The sequence below is a fragment of the Rhinolophus sinicus genome, chromosome 17 (assembly GCF_057876585.1).
Source record: "Rhinolophus sinicus isolate RSI-liver-muscle chromosome 17, RSI-T2T, whole genome shotgun sequence".
In the NCBI taxonomy this organism is placed as follows: domain Eukaryota; kingdom Metazoa; phylum Chordata; class Mammalia; order Chiroptera; family Rhinolophidae; genus Rhinolophus; species Rhinolophus sinicus.
In genome coordinates, this window is record NC_142517.1 from 188,559,963 (window position 1) to 188,578,659 (window position 18,697).

An 18,697-nucleotide genomic window follows, 5' to 3' on the forward strand; every position below is an offset into this window, starting at 1 on the left:
TCTATCTGGGCTAAGACTTAATTGGTTTGGGTTGGATAATTCATAGTTCCTCATTAGGGCATCAAAACACATACTAGCCTCTCCAGTAATTTTCTCCGTTGAAAGAACATTGATTGGCTCCTTCATTTGGAAAGGAATTAGCTAAAGGACTCTTGGGTTTGTGAGGTGAGATTAAGTCTAGAATGGATAATTTCAAAGTATATTCTACAATCAGATTTCTTTGAGCTTATCTGTGGATCAAATTTCTCTTCTCTTGCTAAAACTTCATGCACACCTACCCAACTGCAAGTGAGTGTTAGTTACCTCGCGGGAATTACATAAACTGTAAGTATTTTAAAGTTTCACTTCCCGGTCTCCTGGTTTCTTTGTCTGAGATTAACTTTGTTAATGCACTAATAGGAAATGACCAAAACATGGCTTTTCTGTTGATCCTGACCATGAATGACTCAGTCTCCTGCTTCTTTTCTCACTCTTGCTATAACGGGCTCAGTCAGTACCCACCCTCATCTACTCACCTCTACACATCAAAGGATGCTAACTGTGAATCCCTGCAATTCTCTTCCTATGTTTCTGGCTTCAAGAGGTGGGTCAGCACTCCTACAGGGCAAGCCATAAACGCTGGGGCTGGGGTGTTGATACCCCTGGAATTAACCAATGACAGAGGAGATTTGGTGGATAAATATCCCAGCCTCCTCACTTCTTAGTTGGGACAACTCTGAGGTATGTTCTACATTCTCTCCCTGAGTTCCTGGGCAGAATAAGCTCCAGTTGCCTAAAGTCATGACTGGCTTGATAACACACCCTCTATCGGCCTCTCCCTTCCCTGTCTCACTTCTTCACTCCACTGCAAGTGTTTCCTGGGGTCACCTCCCCCGTATATCACTTCCACTTGACTCCTTGTCTGAGGGTCTGCTGCTGAGGAACCTAAAGTAAAATCGTTACTGTGGTCTGGTTAATCTTCAGCTTTCACCACCTGACATTTAAATCATGAGGTCACTGAGACAGCTGCCCTGCTGTGGTGGGGGCAGAGCTTTCTCAGTTGACTGTGTTCACCCTACAATCCAGACATATCTGGTCAGATCTGAGGACAAATGGAGTAAATCCATCAGGAGCTTGTTTTCATTAAGGTTCAAGGAAATTCCTGGGAAATAACTTACCTTAAAAGAAGAGTGAATTGAGACCTACCAGTTTGGTACAAGGACTTTAGATCACTATTGGTGGGAGGAGAGGAAGTGGGTTGGGACAGTGTTGAGTAGTGTGTTCATATACTTTTCTATATTCTCTTAGTCAGGATATCCTTACTCCACACCCATGATCATCTGAGGGCCCTCTAGTGGAGAATGGTGAGGGTGTGGGAGGGCAACAAAAAAGAAGGAGTGAAGTAAACTAGAATACATGAAATGGTTGCTTTCCTTATAGTTGCTGAAGGAGATCAAAACAGAAACTTGCTGTGTTTTTTGTAAATGTATCCTATTGTTACCCTCAGATCAATGTGTCATGGGGAACATTAGTAAAATTTCGAACCGTACCCCATAAATATAACTTCCCTGACAGCAGCCTGCCTTGGCACAGTCACGACATCCAATTCCTCAAAACCTGTGAATTCTTCTCTCAAGATAATATTCTGGGGCTTTCCTACTGGAAAAAAAAAAACAAAGCTATCCCCTTCTCTTCAATCATACTAAACATGCATTTAGGTGTATTGCCGCTGACAGTCTGGAGAGGGCTGAGCGCCTGGCTTTCTTTCTTATTCCTCGCTTTCTTACAAAACTGACATGAGCCCTAGCTCATGCACAAAATTAGGAATGGGACCTATTCATGAGAGTATGGATTCTGAATCCTCCAGGAGTGTCCCATAATGCCCCTGTCTGTTGGTTTTGCCCTTGGCTGTCTAATTTGATGGAAAAATCTGAAGACTTCATGGAGGCAGCTATGTACGTCCCCAGCGACTTCACAGATGGGAACCCTGTAGTGACTAAGTTATTCCAGCAAGTTTGATATTAGCTCGTGTTGAACATTCTCCTGACAGATCTGCTCATTACTTAACAGCACAAAACAACTCACTGTTATTAGCTATGACTCTCTCTTGACTTGATACATATCATGGTCCCATTTCCAGCTGTTTTTAGGGACGTCCTAAAGTCATCTGATGTGGTATTTTACATTTGGCACATGCTGCTCAACAACAGTTTTTTTCTAATTAGTCCTGGAAGCCTCAGCCTTAAATTCACAGTCCAATATTCCAACAAGTGAAGGCTATCCAACTCTGTGAACAAGTGCATTTTTAGGGTGAATGGAGGTAGGCAGAGCATTCATACTGCCTGAGCACATGTGGGCACATTTTGCAAAATCAACTTAGCTGCAAATTTAACCTGAAATCAAATCATGTCTTGGCATTATGCCTTGCAGGCATTATATAGTTGTTAGTTTCAATCACAAGAACAATTACTTCTAGTTATGGTGCAGACCAGTTTTTAAAGTCCTCAGGCCAGCAAAGTCTTCCTAGGATGCAGCTAGCTACAAAAAAATCAGTAACTGAAAGAAGTGTAATACTTTATACTTTCAGCTTTATTAATATTTTGTCAGTCATTTGGCAACTGGCACCGAGCCCTGGCACTACACCAAACAGCATGTGTATGGTGCCGGGAGAGGACAAACGCACGAGGAAGACACACCCCATGGGCTCAGAAAACGTGAAGCCTGCACGGAGAGTCAGACCACACTGAATACGCAGGCCGAAAACTGAAGAGAAAATACAGAACTCTATGGCTAGATGAGATAATAAATGCAAAAGACTTAGTTCCATGCCAAGGAGGCCTGCAGTAAACACTAAATGAGGAGTAGCTATTATTATTATTTTATTAGAAAGCTTACATTCATAATCACATAAACAGTGAGAGGGTACAAACTCAGGTTGGAGGGGGGGGTGAGTTAGATTATAAAGGTTGGGAGAGTCAGGTTAGAGCAGAAAAAATGATGTTAAGAAAATTATCTGAGAAGAAAAAAAAAATGGTTGTGCATGTGAACACACCCCAACATAGAATTCAAAGGAAAAGGACATTGAAGCCCCAGGTAGGTCATTCAAAAATACCAACTGTTATCTCTAAGATGCAATGAAAGTAAACATCTGGTTCTTTGCATAATCTTGATCAAAGGAGCATAATATGGTTCGCATACATTTGGAGAAAAACCAAATGCATTAGGATTGTCATCAGGGAAGAATTGCACAGATGTCAAACCAGGACACTGAACCACTTTCTGTGTTATCATGACAAGGAGGTGAGTGCATAAATCTAATTTGGGTGACTAAGTGAGCGTTCCGAGAGGGCCCAGCAGCAGGTACAGGCCGCCTCAGTCGACACGCTAGGTGGAAACTGTGGTGAAGTCAAAAGGAAAAGGAAGGAAAGAAGGACTTTTCTCTGGGCCCACCTTTTATGCTCATCACTCACCTTTCGTTGACACATTTTTGCTGGCCCCTCCTCTTGCCTCCAGGGCTGGGCATACGATCCAGAGCTGGCTCATCCATGTGTTTTTTTCTCATTTGCCATAGAGAAGGATTCAAGATGTGCCCCAAAAACAGTCCAAAGGGCACCAGGACTTTTGCTGGGACTGTTGCGAAGGTGGTGTTCTCTTGCTGGTGGTGTTGGTTAACTGGCAGGGTTAATGCTGAGATCTCTGACAGTCCTCTGGCCATCTTGTGGGAAGGGCAAATCTGGGAACAAAGTCAGCACGGAGAGCAGAACTGAGAAGATGGAACAATACAGATACCTGGCACCATTGTTGGAGCATCTAACACGTGAGCTTCTGGATTCTACCCGGGACTTTTTCAGTTGCTTGGTTCGAAGTAATTTAGGTCCATTTTTGTCCCTTGACATAGAAAAAAAGAGTCTTCACAAAATGGTTTAAGTTACTATGCCAATGCAGTTGACTTGCAAATCTCATTACCTCTCTATTAACCCATTTGCAATTGCCTTTACAGCCTCTAAACAGGACAAAACTTCTGACATCAAGACTTGAATGTGTTTCAAACTGAGCTAACCGAGCTCATCATAATCTTTAGTCGCCTACCATTCTTTATCTCTCCATGTCTTTCTATTAGGGCTGGAGACTCAGTAAAGAAGCCCTGTGACTAGCAAGCATTTCCTACTCCTCCTTCTGCTAACAGCCTCTCCCCTTCTTTCCGTATCTGCCTCAGCCACACTCCACGTGGATTTGGGGGCTCTTCCACTCAGAGTTGGTGCACCACTCTTCTGGAAACTATAATTGGCCCAGGATTGGCACATGACCCATGACCCACGCCAGTTTCTGTCACTTGCAGGCTAAATAGAGCTGATAAAGTTTCTGCCATCTCCTCCCTGCCTACGTCCAACCAGGCTCTTCTATTTTCAGGTCCTATAGTTTGGAGAGTTATTTTCTATTTCCCTTTTTTCTATTTTCATCTAAATTCACATTTTTTCCTAATTATATAAGAAAAAATGTTCAATGTTGAGGTGTAGAAAATATAAACAAATAGAGACAAAAAATACAATTCATTGCTTCTATAGGTTCACGTGATTAGATTGGGCCCACTGGATAATCTGTGTCTGTAACCTGACTCCCAGCTGCAAAGTCTTTTTGCCATGTAAGGAAACATATTCACAGGTTCCAGGGACCAGGGCTTGGACATTGTGGGGGCCATTCTGCCAATCACGTATAGCTTATCAATTTTGTTGCTCATCACTTTTTCCATTCCAAAAGAAATTCATACTTTCAATAGTAAAAGGTTACTAAATTTGGAGATTCCATTATCTGGTCATCAAGCAGTGTATTCAGTTATGAAGTAAGGAAATTTGATCAGGCTTTTCTAGAGCTTACATAAAATATCCTCCCAAGGCAATTTTTACTCCATGCTCACCAATCAGCATTCTGATTAAAATTCACTTCCCAGGTAACTTGATTTCAAGAAAGGACTTCTCAGGATAGAGAATGCAAATAATTAAGTCAATAGAAATTTATATATATACATATATATATATATATATATATATATATATATATATATATATATAAAATGTAAGTATAAACTAATATATAAATGTAAATTATAATATATATTAGGATAAATCAAATATAAATTAAAATGATGGCATTCTGATGTCAACTGGAATTGGTACTATGAGTCAATAACCAAAAGAATGATTATATCAAGGAGTACTTGAAACATCCAATGTCCTCACTCTAATATGGTGGCTCAAATGAAGTGATACCCTGAGAGATTGGGTTACCAGAGCCACACAGCAGTCTCACCACATTCCCTCTCCCTACAATATGGTGATATTGAAGAGAGATTGGAAAATAACTTTTATATAGATGCTAACTGATATAACATAAGCATAAGGCTGTTCCAAGAGTGTCTGCCAAGACAGAAGAATCAGAAGCCCAAGACCTTGTGAGAAGACACTGATTTCTAGTAAGTAGGAATAAAGAGAGGAGTGGTAGATATCCCAACCAGGGAGGAATGAGCCATTCTGTAAGAGGTGCTACTTACCTAGCCTGCCTGTCTCAGCATATTGACTGTAATTGTTAGTGAGATCCAGTTGGCATCTCAAACAATTCCTGGGGATATTACTTATCAATGGATTTATAAATATAACTAAAGAATCCCACACTGTGGAATGGGACCCAAACCTATGGACATATGTGTTCTGCATACACAAGCATACTCATGTGATACATATGTGCATATATTTAAATAGGATTCTGTATGGGCTTGGTGTTCATTTATAACCCCTTAGAGCTCTGTTTCATCCTATGCCATCTATGTGGCTAATGGGTCTGCATCAGAGACTTAAACCCTTTTGTATCCATACCATCTTGTTTTTCAAGCAACCATACTTTTATATAATCATTTGACACTGTAGAGGCAGAAAAATGTTCCCTCTTTCCTTCTAGGTTCTTTGGCTGGTCTAATAATTAAATTGTCATAGACAGATTAGCAGGGGGAAAAAATTTAATTTTGTATGAATGGGCGCACCAAAGATATGAGATTCCAAGGCAGTCAGGCAATTCTATGCCATCCTGAGCTAAGGAATGGAATAGGGGCCTGGAGCTCCAAAGGAGGGCAGGGCAATTCACAGGAAGGTAACAAGAGCAGATGCTTGGTAATCAGATGTTTGCCCTGACAAACAGGTAAGTCTTTCAGATAAAAAAAGTCATCTCTGGCAACGGATCTCATTCTGGGCATGTCCCCCTGTCTAAATTCTTTTGGACAGTTCAGGGAGGGGTAAAAGTTTTTCCTGAGTCTGCTGGTCTTCATTGCCTTCAGCTCAAAATAATGCATGTGCCAAAGTAGCATATTTGGGGGTGGCTTAGTCTGTTTCCCTTTAACACCAAATGCGACTTTTTCTTATTTATCATGGCTAAACTTTTGGAATGGGAGCTCTCCATCCACTGCTTCAACACCTCACATCAAAATTCTTAGAATTGTACTTGTTTTATTACCGTATTACTTTCTTTTGTACTTTTTATTTTTAACTTTTTCTGTACTTTTTTAAAATGGTTATTTACTTACTTATTTATCCATTCATTGCCACATTACTTTTATCAGTCTGCTACAATCTGTGCACTCTCTGTAGATTCTTAAATCACCAGTTTAGAAAGAAACCCAGGCAGTCAACGAGGAAAGAAAGAAGTGCCACGCTCCAAAACTCCAACTGCAGTTGGACAGTATGAATATATCACAGGACAGGTCAACTGCCTAGGACTTTCATAAAAGCTTGATTTTCATTAGATTCCCCTCCAAGTTTTTCATAATCTAGGCTTTGTGCCCTGTGTTAATTATATTTCTGACCCAAAACCAACAAACTAAGAGGCTGCATGTTGTGAAGGAAAGTGTGCTGGACCCGACGCCAAAAACTGTGAGGTTTAGGGCCAAATCTGGAGCTAACCAGCTGTGTGACCTTGAACAAGTCACTTCGTCTCTCAGAACCGTTGTGCTCTCAGTTCTTCAATGAACAGTCAGTAAAATTATGTCTATGATTTCTTCCCAAAGTAATATCATTCTTTGATCATGATTCCCTTTCTTTTTGTTATTAATATACTGTCTATAACAATACAGTCTACAATTTTTATAAATCAGGCTAAATTTGTATTACTATTTCTTACTAAACATAAATTACTATTCATGAATTATGTAACACTAAAAATGAACACTGTGAAGTTTCGAAAACCATTTTGTTAAATTTATTTGAGGTATGATTCAGCAAATGAGGTATTTAACATACCACTGTGAAAGTGAGCCTTGGTTTTAAAACTAAGCAAATAAAAATTGGATCTAAAAAGCTGGAGCTAAGATTGGCTGGGGTCCATCATCTTTATGAGAGTAGAGGGACTTAGAATATACCATTTGCCTAATAACTGGGCAGATAATCTGGAGCAAGAGGGCAGGGGGTGGTAAATTGGTGGGAAAATTAAAGATACATTTTCCCAACTGTTTGATTTTTCATGCTGTTGAGTTTTGAGGTTATAGTATGTAACGAATATGAAACATCACTGGGAGGAAGGGAACTCATTTAATATTATGTTAGTTGTAGAATTATAACTAGGTGTAAAGCAAAGAAAGTAGTTATCTATTATTCATTCCTTCTGAATAGATATTTCCTGTCTGTGAATACAAAGCACGACTAGAATTCACTTGCTGAAACTCGGAGATGCTACAAGAGAACATTTCATTTTCATTTGATCTGACCTTGTGTATGATAATGGGGCTTCTTTAAAACACTGACGCTTGTCTGTTCTCCTTATATTGCACCTCTGAGAATTAGTTCTACCCTGGCCTCATAGAGGAGAAAATTAACCTTAGAGGGTTTCAGTGACTGTCCAAGTCAACCTACGGCTCTGTCTCTTTAGGCAATCCTGAACAGAACTTAGCACAAACACCAATCAAAGTAGTTATCTATGTATCTCTATACGACTGCCTGTACTATTTGAAGGATTTCTCTCACTGATATCTGAGCCCATCCAACCAGCATGTCAGATTGACCATAAATTAATATACCTTGTTGTTCATTCCAAGTGTCTCTAGATGCTGAGTGACCCGTGAGGACGGCTTCTCTTTAGCATGGTGACAAAAAAGAAGTATCCTGGCTAGAGACATTGTATGGAACATAGATATATCAACAGAGATGAACCTCAGGCTCAACTACTAAGTCAAGTGCCCTGTCTCCTGACCAAGGCCTAGATCTGAACCAAAGCATAAAACCCCAAGCTGCAAAGAACCTCAATAGAGAGATAAGACCCCCATTGGTTTACTTCTGTTGTTTGTTTTCTCAAACTAAATTATGCACTAAATCAACTTTAAAATTCAGTCAGATTTGACCTAGAATCTAATCAGACAATTTTGACCTAGAATCTAATCTACTCATTTTCTAAAAATTATTAAATAAGAACATAATCTCATTGAATTGATATGTCATCCAGTTCAAGCTTTCCAAAAATTGATGGCCAGATGGATGGATAGATGGATAATGGATGGATGATAGATGGATAGATTAAATGGGTGAAATCCCTTCCTGGACTAGAGTTACTGGCTCCAGCCTCTAAGAGCACATAATATACCCCTTCGTGTAGATACCCCTTTGGTAAAATACTGCACTGATTAAAAAGTGAATGTAAATTGTCTCTGATGAGCTTTGTATCATGTTCATAAGAAGGAGAAGTCTGATATAAAGTAGTAAAACAAGAATAAACAAACCTATAATTTGGAGCAGTCGCTCTGAGGACAATAACAAGGTTTTCCAATCTCCCAGATCATAATTAACAGTCTAAAGAATTAAAGGGAAGTTCAGGAAGGAGTACTTAAACCTTTTTGTAAATTTAAAAACAAGTAATGATCTCCATTGCTGTTCTCCAGGTTTATTCAAATTTGGACAATTAGGACAATTAAACATAAAACAGAGACAGTTCTAAAGAGGGAGCTGCAACAAAGCAGAATAATTGCTGGTCCGGGCTATCAAATTTACATAAAAAAGATTAAAAAGCTGATTTACATTTAAAAAACAAGATCAGGCAACATCTAAAATAGATAACACAACCCGCTGAGAAAAGCTCTTTTCATCAATAAAGGAGAAGCAAAGGTGATTACCCATAACAAAACTAATCTTCTGTATTGCTTTAATCACCTAAAACCACTGTTACTGTTTATTTGCGAACTGTTATGTGAAAAGAAAATACATCGCATGTAAAAGTGTCCAATTTCCAGGTTGTAATAAAACACGGACACCATCGAGATCCTACTGACACTTTCTGTCCATCATCTGCTCTCTTCTTTAGATCCTGTTTACTCTTGGTTATCATATTTTTCACCAATTACAAATCCACCCATTCTAGAACATGAAAATTAGCCCTGTAATTGGTTTAACAGATGTTTCCAGAATTGCAGTTCTGTTTATTGTTATAGCATCTCATGAACAAAGTAGATTGTAAAGCCCTTTCCTTCCTGGACTGAGAGACTGCGTGACATTTTGAGCTTTTTTTCAAAACAGCAAAATAATGTGATTATCTAAATTTTAATACGTGCCATCATCAGATCGTTTGTTAATATTTAGTACTGGTGTGCTTTTCAAGAATAGTTATTTACTCATTAGTTCAGTAGCTTCTTGATTTAAGCTTGAGAAATCAAAAACACTGTCAAATTTAATGACAGACTCTAACAAAGACAGGAATCAGAGGGGCCTGCTGAAGGAGCTCTTATACTCTCTGTCAGTCACAAAAGCCCTACAGGAAGAACTCTGCGGTTATAACAGCCCCACTCACCTCCCCTGACTTCCTCTTACCCTCCATAAAAAAAATGTCCTTTTCTTTGTTTGCAGGGGGTTTTGTATGTGGCTCAACATGGCTGCCCGTACTAGATTGTAATCCTTTCTTTTTTCACAAATAAATCCTTTTTGCTGAAAGAATACATGGCTGACTTTTTGTCTGTGGTCAACAACACTTAAACAGATCTCAAAATTAAGGGATCAGCTGCCATTGATACATATCTATCTCTCTCTCTCTCTCTTCTCTCTCTCTCTCTCTATCTATCTATCGATCTATCTATGCTGTTGTTCATAGAGCTTCTTGTTAAATCACCCTAGAAATTAAGAAAATGACAATTATCCTAGTCATGAACTTGGGTTCAGCAAGAAAAATGGCAAGAAGCTAAAAACCAGGAGAAGTGCCCATTTTAGCCCATTTATAAAGAAGTGAAATGCTGATGATATCAAGAGATTTCAACAAACCAAATGACGAGGATCAGAACACACTACCCCAAATAAAATACGGCACTTTGGTATATTGAACACAGGCAGACCTCAGAAATATTGTGGATTCGGTTCCAGATCACTGCCATAAAGTGAGTATCACAGTACAGCAAGTTGTAATTCTTCTGCTGGTAAAATTTCTAAAAAAAACACACCTATGAAGTGCAGTAAAATGAGGTATGCCTGTATTTTCAATTTATGGAGTTTTGGGCAACAGCAGGTGCAGGAAGGACTCTCTTTCCACCTTCTCCCCTAAAGCAGGTCATAAGACCTTTGATTGAGAGGTGCACTCCTTATATCCAGAGGAAAGGAGCGCCCTTATCTCTGAAGATAAAAGGGTGTCGATAGAAATCTCAATGAACAGGACTTGCTAAGTTTCCCTCAGTTTATGAGTCCTGTTTCCCATTCATCTCTACTGTAAAAAGGAAATGTGATCCCACAGGAAACAGAAAAAGAAAGTTATGGCCAAAAAAGTAAAAAAAAAAAAAAAGATATGATAAGAAGGTGGTCATCACTGTGGTCTCTTTTGAATTGTGGTCCCCAGTGTATTGAACTCCCCAGAAAATGAGATCATGTACTTTTATTGAGGAAGGCACCGATCAACACCTTCCCTTATCATAACTGTAAATGTATAACTTCCTACATCTGATTTATTTAAAAGTAACATCTATAAAATGTATCACAAAAGTTAAAGGACAAAATAAATGTAAAGCTAGGCCCTCAAGCCTCACACACATAGACTGAAACAACAGCATAAGAAGAACTCATACAACAATACTATTCCAAAACTTCAAGTCTCTCCTTATATATGTGGTTGAACTAATGCCTCACCTTCCATGGGAATAGTCGTAAAGGACTTCCAGGGATGAGAGAATCTTGGGATTAAATCCAAGAGTGAGGTAAAACTAGATTATACCTTTGGTTTTACCACTAATGTTCTCTAGGACTTGGGGTCAGTGGCTTAACCTTAGAGCACCGGAGCTCACCCATCGGCAAAAGGACCTTACTGACTTTCCTGCCAAGCTCTAAAAGAAAATGAAAAAGTGCACTGGAAACTGCAAGTCACTCTGAATCCCTTGGATAAAGGTCCTATAAATATTTATTACTGTTGTTATTATTATTATTACAGTAAAGCATGCTTCAGCCCCAGACACAATTATTTCAACTACACATGCAACACAACCAGGGAGAGAGGACAAAGCTTGCTTTCACTAAGTAGCAATATGAACTGGAATCTAGTCAGCATGCACTCATGTAATAGTTTTAAATGTCCACAATATGCTAATATGTGTCATATATAAAAGATAGACTGTACTTTAAGAGGTATGCAAGGAAAAAGGGAAGACAGGGCAAAAACACACAAAATAATAAGACATAAAAAGATATAACAAGAAGTGCTATCAACAAAAGAACAATGTAGATGAAACTCACAGATGTAACAATGAGTAAAAAAGGTCAGATACAAAAGAACACATATTGTATGATTCTATTTATATGAAGTTCAAGAACGGACACAACAAGTCTGTTATTAGAAGTCAGAACAGCAATTACCTCTTACTGGTGGGCGGATGGTAGTGGATTGAGGACCATGGGATGCTGGAATGTGCTAGATCTTGGCCCAGGTGGTGGTTTCCTGGGAAAACACATACGTAAAAATTCCTCAAACTGCACACTTGAAGTGTATGCCCTTTATGTATGTTATACCACATACTTAGTTTGATTGAGCATAGCTCTGAGGAACTATAATGACTGGTTGTCAGAAGGATGCAGAGTAACTGGAGAGGGCCAGAGAGGGACAGGGTCCCTCGGAGAATGTTTTAGGAGTGTGGTTTCTGTGTGATGAGTGATTTGATTTGGCAAAGAGGAAGAGAGAGGACATTCCCCACAAAGCAATGACAAGAGGTTCCCAGATAGTATAAGACCATGTTCCCAAGTCATGAAATATACCACAGACCTACAGTGACAATGGAAGCCTCAAGGAGGAACGATCTGGCAAACACTCTAGCAGAACAAACAGCGAATGGTCTCTACGACTCGAGAATTTTGGTGATACAAGCTATCCCGAGGCGGTTTAGGATCAGAATATGTAGTCTTCTCACAACCGGTGAAAGTCAAAACTTAAACAACTGTTTATGTCCACAGATGCTTCAAATGGAGTAATCAAAACAGCATCTATTGTTCTGAGAACGTCCTGAGAAGCAGCCACTGCCAAATCAACTGCATGCATGTAAGAGGAAGAGTACCTTTCTCTCTCCACCTCTCCCAGTTCACATTTCTTCAACAATAAGATCAGGAGAAGGGTCAGGGCCCCTGATGCAAAGCCTGAGACAGGAATCCTGAGACTGAGACATGGTTTACTAGGGACGCACTGGAAAGAAAGAGGCTATTAGGAGGTAAGGGCAGCAGGCTAGGGAAGAGAGTGGGGACCAAGAGTGGACGAAGGGAGGCCCTGCAGAGCTGTACCCCTTTAGGCAAGGAACTTTGCCTTTTATAGCTGTCATGTCAATCACTGATTCAGGCTGGGTGGAGAGGACAGTAACTTCCTGTTGGCCCAGGACAATTCTTTGGAGAAAGGGAAGCTAGGTGATATTAGCAGCCAACACTCCCAGAAGCTGGGGTGGTGCCAGCCTCTGGTGGAGGGACCTAGGCTGGGCAATGTCCACTAGAGTAGCTACTTGAGCACTACACCCATCTTTGAACTAGCAGTTCATGTTGGCAATCAGACCAGCCCATTCCTTTCACACCATCCTCTTGATTTGCACAGCCAACGTCTAAAAATATCCCTTGGTTTTCCTACACAAGAAATATCTTCTTAATACCAAAGATGCAGATTGGTTTTGGTGATACTTCATATCCCTTGTGTTAGCAGCAACAGTAAAACAAAGTGATCGTAATTAGCTCTAGATGGAGGCCATAAGCTCAAGCTCGCCTGCAGAAATGAATTTCCTTCAGATCCCAGGAAATTTGGGAGTAAGAGACAAACGGAATGAAAGTTCAGGAGGGGGGCAGAAAGTGTCTTCTCTGAAGCCATAAATCATAGAAATTGAATTAGATCATCTCAAATTGAGGGACAAAAAGCCAGTTATAGATCCATTTCATGACACTGGATGACATGGATTCCATTTGTGACTCACTGAGCAGCATTACTTATTCCGAGTGCTCCTCTGACAATGCAAGCACTTAACATGAAGGCATGTGTAACGTTACAGGAGGATGAAGGAACAAGCAAAACGCGACAGTTTGCCTCAGAAGCAAACTCTGAGAGCGAAGCACACGCATTTCTGAAGCTGCTCTCAGTGTGTCAAATTCTGCTTTGTGCATAGCTCAAAATTTATAAGATCCTATCCTCCTTCCAGATGCAATCAACACAATCAAATCATTGTTATCTCAACCTTAGGGCAATAGATCAACACTAGAAGACTATGATAACTGGATCCAGCCAGGGTAATAGAGGAGACTTTAATGAAGAGTTTATTTGCGGGTATGGGTAGGGCTAAAAGAAACCAACAAGGATGCTGAAGAGCCCTGAGGTTAGCAACAGCAGAGCTGTCACCAGCACTAGGTGACAGGGGGATAAAGCAGGGGAATGGAAGCTGTTGGAGAAGAGCTGTGGCCTCCAGGAGAGGGCTGCATCCTCTAGGAAAGCAAGATGAGAGAACAAATACCCCAGCCACTGGCTTCTCCCACCTTTTGATCACCTGTCAGTGCCACCCTTGTCTGAATCCATCCAGAAGCCAGGAAACCAGGGTCTGCCCAATGCAGTCCACACAGGACACAGAGCAGATTGGAGAAGGATGGAGAGTGGATCTGGGGCAGCAAATAGATAATACCCAGGGCAGTATCCAAGTATCCTAAGCGTGGAATTGACATCTCTAATAAACAGGTGGGAAGTTAGTCATTCCCTTCAATTTATTCCTTGTGGGAAGTGCTTCCTGTGTTATTGATAATAACTTCTGCCATATGTCAGCCACTGTACCAGATGCTTTACTGTTAGTTATTTTATGTTATTTAATCCTCATAATAATTCTGTGTGGTGGAAAATTAGCTTCGTTTTGTAAATGATCAACTTGAGGCTTAGAGGGGGCCAAGGACCTGGCTTCACATTATACAGGGAGGATGTGCCAGCGTGGAGGGGAGACGGAGAACTCTGACGCCGTCGCCCTCGCTCCCTCCCCTGTCCTGCTTCCCTATGACAAAGATACGACCATTGTTCCCAACGCTTTAGAAGCCCTTCTTTGTGTTGCTGTTAGAGTGCTGTAAGGAGCCTCCCCCCTCCCCAAAATCAGTCACATTACTGTATAGTCACACATTTTCAACAACAACAAAAGATGGTGATGATTCATCCTCGTCATGTTCACCAGATGTAAGGCCAGATGACGTTTGACTATTTCTAAAAGTCAAATGAGATTCACCCTCAAAGGGCTGAGGATATTAAAAATAAGCTTTGAATAATAACTCTAAGAGAGAAGTCTCCAAAACAACATCTGTAATGTCGGACATCCCGATTCAGAAAGTGGTGCCTTTAAAACCAACAACGGTTTTCCCACAGAATAATGCCAGGCCTCCGAAAGAGGCCCACTGTTTGTTTAAAGGAGCAGGGAAATCGGAAACAACTAACATCTCCAAAAATAGGGCAACGAGTAAGTAAACGTGTTTGCGTACTCCCTGTCTCCACCCCACCCTACCCTTCATCACATGGACACCAACGTGGGAACAGGAACCGGCTTCCTTGGCCAGCTGCTCTACCCGCCTCTGTACACAGTAGACCCTCAGTAGTTACCTGTTGAATGAACGATGGAATGAATGAATGAATGAACGGGATTCCTCTTCCTTCCTAGAGCATAACCATTGTGTAAATGTCCCATACCCTTCAGTGTTGTTCTGTATGAAGAACTGAAAACAATGAGCACAAAGTGTTTTGTTCCCTCACATAGGAGGCCAGCAAATCATCTACAGAGCTATCTATGGGTAAGTAGGAAAATACATAATCCCCTACTCCTCTCGTCCTCTACACCGCTCCCCCATGCTAGCTTCCCTCGCTCCCTCACACAGTCAAGTGTCAAAACAATCACCAGCTCTGCTTGGCAGACATCAAACATCCTTTTCTGGCAAAGCCATCCAGAAAATAATGAGTATTATTACATCTCCTCCAAGACCATGTAATCGGCTAATACTAAAAGTGCTAGGAGAGATGGCGTTTTGCTGGTTCACATCTAAAATTTAGACAATCAACCATGAATGCCTCAGGCTGATCACATGCTGGGAGAAGCAATAATAATATGTCTGGCCAGATTTCCCTGCCAACTGGAAGGCCCAGGTTGGGGAGCAGATGTGCTGTGGAGGTGATACATTTGGTTTTCAGTGGGGAGGGTCTGTGGGTCTCATCTGTCTTCCGCACCCCTACTGGTCAGCTCAGAGATCAGCACTAATGCCAGCTGCTTAAGGACCTGCTCTGGTGTGTATCCTCCAGTCCTGGGGAAAGACAGCCCCAAAGTGCTCTGTGACCCTGCCAGGCACTGCCAGGCATTGCTCACAGCCTCCTATTTCTAACGTGGAGTCAACCTTTCCTTTGCCCACAGCCAGAGTTTGGTGGCATCCCTTTAGGTGACTGCCGTATTCCCCTGCTCTGCTAGGAAGGTCCAGCTCCCGCATATGGAATCAGCCTGCAGATCCCATGTCGGCTAGAAGCCGCAGATGACCAACTGCAGAATCAATAGGCCTCTGTCGCTGCCACATGAGGGAGACCCCGAGCTTATCATCAGCATCATGATAAGTACCTATTTGCCTGACATCTCCTCAATCAATAACTTTGTTATTGTTTGCATTATCTGACTATGAGTTTGGTCAATACACCCAGCTAATGGGTAACACGAGCCAGGATTGCTTCTCAATTTTTTTTTAAGGTTAACTCTCTCAGTGCCAGGTAGAAGGAGTCCCTGAGTGAACCTTGTCAGCTTGACTTCTGCCTTTGCTGAACAGGGGTTTCATAGACACACCCCCCACCCCCGCCCCAAGATATGGGCTGTCTTGAGACAGGGTGATTAACGTTGCTCAGGTCTAAACCAAATTGAATGAACCCTGCCTCTCTTTGCTATTATTTTCATTAGGTTTTCATAAGGATAGTAAGATGGCTGTGTGTGTGTGTGTGTGTGTGTGTGTGTGTGTGTGTGTACATGCATGTGTGTGTTTCCTTTACTTAATGCACTGGAAAGAAAAGAATAAACTTGTTAATGTGTGGATCAAGATAAACAAGGCAAATGGCATTAGCTGGGTGGAAAATGACTGTGGGCCTAAACAGGTTTTGCACCCCTCTGGATTATTAGCTGAACATACATATATATATGGTAACACCAGAATAAAAACCAATATTCTTGAATCGTGTCACAAGTCAGCTCCGTACACCGTATCAGAAGGGCCCTGACCATTGTCATGAGAATTACTAGCAGATGGCCTTGCACATGGTGATGGCTCCAGCTGGCCTCTCACCCGTCTGGGGATTGCACAGGGCTCTTATATGAGATCAGGCCCAAAAGGTTATGGCTAATAATAAAAAAAGGAAAGGAAACCTGTAGTAACACTAGTGTGCAATGCATAGAATGCTTTGATTTTCTTGTCCCATTAAACATATTTACTGGTTTCTCCAGTCCAGATGTAGTGGCAACCCCAAGTACAGAGGGAATAAACAAATTGCTTATTTATCAGAATGAGCCTGGGAGTGTCATCGCCTACTTCATCATTCTGCCTTTTGTGATTTTCTTTCCTTTTTTGATAGGTGCTAATATGTCATTCATATGTAACTGCAGTGGTAATGGGGTATAAATATACAGATCACAGAATGGTTTCCTTTTGAATAAACTAACTTTTAAAGTGTGCCGCAGGGTTTTCACATTCCAAGCTGCTGCTTCTTAGCTCATGACCTCATGGAACCCCAGAGCCAGCCTTAGAGCTCGTCCAGTCTGGCCTCCCTGATTTCTGAGCGGAGGCCCTGATAGGTGAGTGACAGCCCAAGCCACACATCTTGTCATCTCAGCACTGGATCTTGACTTCCTGCCTCAGCTCCTCTGCTCTGCAGGCCTTCCACACACTTTTTTACTTTGCTGTTCTTATTTCTCCACTTCAGATCCCTCATCTATTCATTTCTTTGCTGTTCATTAGAGAGGGCGTGGGGGCAAAGGGCAGCTGCTTAGAGGGAGGCACACACGACCTCTGTCATAAACCCTGACAATGTCATTCAGACCCTCTTTGTAATTTGTAAGGGAAAGAAGACCCAGAGGAGGATAAGAAAGTTTGAGAGAAGAAGGGATAAGATTTAAAAGGCGGTGGAGTGGGGGGAGGAGACTGGTTTGTGTCGCTCTACTCAGATGCAGGAGAGGTGAATAAATGCCTCCCCCCAAAACTCTCCTTCCCTCCTCCCCCAACTATTAACTTAACCTAAAGTCCTAACAAGAATTGATCCAGCTAACAAATAGATCCAAAGGGGCTAATGGGGTTGATAGGATGTATCATGGGAAAATATGAGTCATGGAAAATTATGAATGAAAAACGAGTGTAATCAATATATGACTGTAGATGTGAGAGCGCGGATAATGATTCCAAGGCACTGACTCCTTTGCTTCACAGCATGACTGATGGGGTTCGGGACATGCTAACCCAAAACGTGGCACCCGGCTGTACTGACTATTTTACGCTGAAGGAGTTTGAGAAACAGCAGGTGCAGGGAGGTCTCTCTGAACTGCCTGCCTTCCTTCCACTCTTGTCCTGGAGCAGGTCATAAGAGCGTTCGTTTCACCTGCAGGAAACGAACATCTTGTCTCCCAAGATGGAGGGACTTCAAAAAGAATCTGAACCAACAGGCCTTGCTAACTTTCCCCCAGCTTACTACCAAGCTCAGATCCCCGTGTCCTATCATTTTCCCATGACTCTCCACTCTTCATCAAACCTAGCATAAAAATACTCAGCGTTAACCATTTCTTCGGGTCTTCATTTCCTTATGAAGGCTCCCATGTCACCTAAAACTTATATTAAGTAAACGTGTGTGCTTTCCTCCTGTGAATCAGTCCTTGTCTGTTTAAATTTCAGACCCAGCTAACGACCCTAAGAGGGTCCAGAAAAACGTTTTCCTCCCCTGCATGACATTCCTCACCAGAAACCATGTGCTCTAGACGGGGCCACTCCATGATGACCAGGGCTCCAGCACCCCACGTCGATTGGCTTGACTGAATTAAAGTTATTTCTTCAGCCTTCTTGTCTTCTGGCTAAAACCAAATGGTGTGATTTCATGTTCACGTCCTGGTTGTTTTCTTTCAGTCATGGGATCCTAGCTTTCAATTTGAGGAGGTGTGGAGAGAGGAGGCAGACAGGTGATGCATGAACCATGATCACGTCAGTCCGTGAAACTCAGAGAGAGTTCAGTGAGAAAG

The 18,697-nt window shown here is 41.5% G+C and overlaps 1 protein-coding gene across 4 annotated transcripts in view; it reads right to left on the reverse strand.

The window, feature by feature from the left end:
- LOC109445030 (uncharacterized) overlaps nt 1-18,697 on the reverse strand; it is an 80,404-nt gene that overhangs the window by 7,003 nt on the left and 54,704 nt on the right. For 2 of the 4 annotated variants that reach the window (XR_016019820.1, XM_088794517.1), the window contains exon 3: nt 3,450-3,712. Coding sequence is in view for 1 of the 4 variants with exons in the window: in XM_088794517.1 (XP_088650643.1) it covers nt 3,450-3,712 (263 nt within the window). In the remaining 3 variants the exon portion in view is untranslated. The other 2 variants (XR_016019821.1, XR_012489461.2) reach the window with 2 other exon arrangements.